This window comes from Carlito syrichta, unplaced genomic scaffold (assembly GCF_000164805.1).
Source record: "Carlito syrichta isolate Samal-C Ts95f unplaced genomic scaffold, Tarsius_syrichta-2.0.1 Scaffold311915, whole genome shotgun sequence".
NCBI lineage: Eukaryota > Metazoa > Chordata > Mammalia > Primates > Tarsiidae > Carlito > Carlito syrichta.
This window is the reverse complement of record NW_007256011.1, coordinates 226,159-226,753: the sequence shown is the minus strand read 5'-3', so window position 1 is coordinate 226,753 and position 595 is coordinate 226,159. Positions and strand designations below refer to the sequence as shown.

Sequence of the window (595 nt, the reverse complement as noted above, 5' to 3'; positions counted from 1 at the left end):
GCAGGAGGATGCGGGGCACCAGAGGCCTCTGGAGGGCGGGCGGCGGCGCGCTGGGGCCGCGGTACAGGTAGAGCGCCGCGCCGGGGTCCAGGTTGGAAACCAGACTCTGCGGGTAGAAATAAGGCGACGGGAACATCCGCTGCAGCGCTGAGTAATTGCCCGCCTCCGCCAGCAGCTCCAGTCCGACGGCCGTCTGCCGCTTCCATTTCGTCCTGGGACCCCAAACACAAAAACAGACACAAAAACCCGCGGTCCAGTGCGGTCAGGGCGAGGGCGCCGGGAGGCCCCTGCCCCGCCCGACCGCTTGGCCCGGAGAGTCTGGGGGCGGGGGAGAGGGGTCACACTCATTTGTTAATAAAAAACGGAGCGCAGGCAGCGTTCGCATCGACGCCCTTAACCTCCTCGGCTCTCGTGCTCCTTTTACAGACAAGAAAACTGAGGCGCGGGCCCGTTCTCGAGGGGGTCCCTAAAGCGGCGCGGGCCTTCCGAGCCAGGCTGCCGACCCCAGCCCCCGGCCCCAACCCAGCCCCGCTGCTCGAAGATGGAGCCCTGGGGATCGCCCGGCAGTGGGCTGCAGGAATGGGGGGTCGGGAGA

The 595-nt window shown here is 67.6% G+C and overlaps 1 protein-coding gene across 1 annotated transcript in view; it reads right to left on the bottom strand.

Moving 5' to 3' along the window:
- The window catches only part of BARHL1 (BarH like homeobox 1), an 8,250-nt gene that overhangs the window by 1,661 nt on the left and 5,994 nt on the right, over positions 1-595 (bottom strand). Inside the window, exon 3 of the mRNA XM_008069318.1 lies at positions 3-212. Within this exon, the coding sequence (XP_008067509.1) occupies positions 3-212 (210 nt within the window). The remainder of the gene's footprint in view (positions 1-2; positions 213-595) is intronic.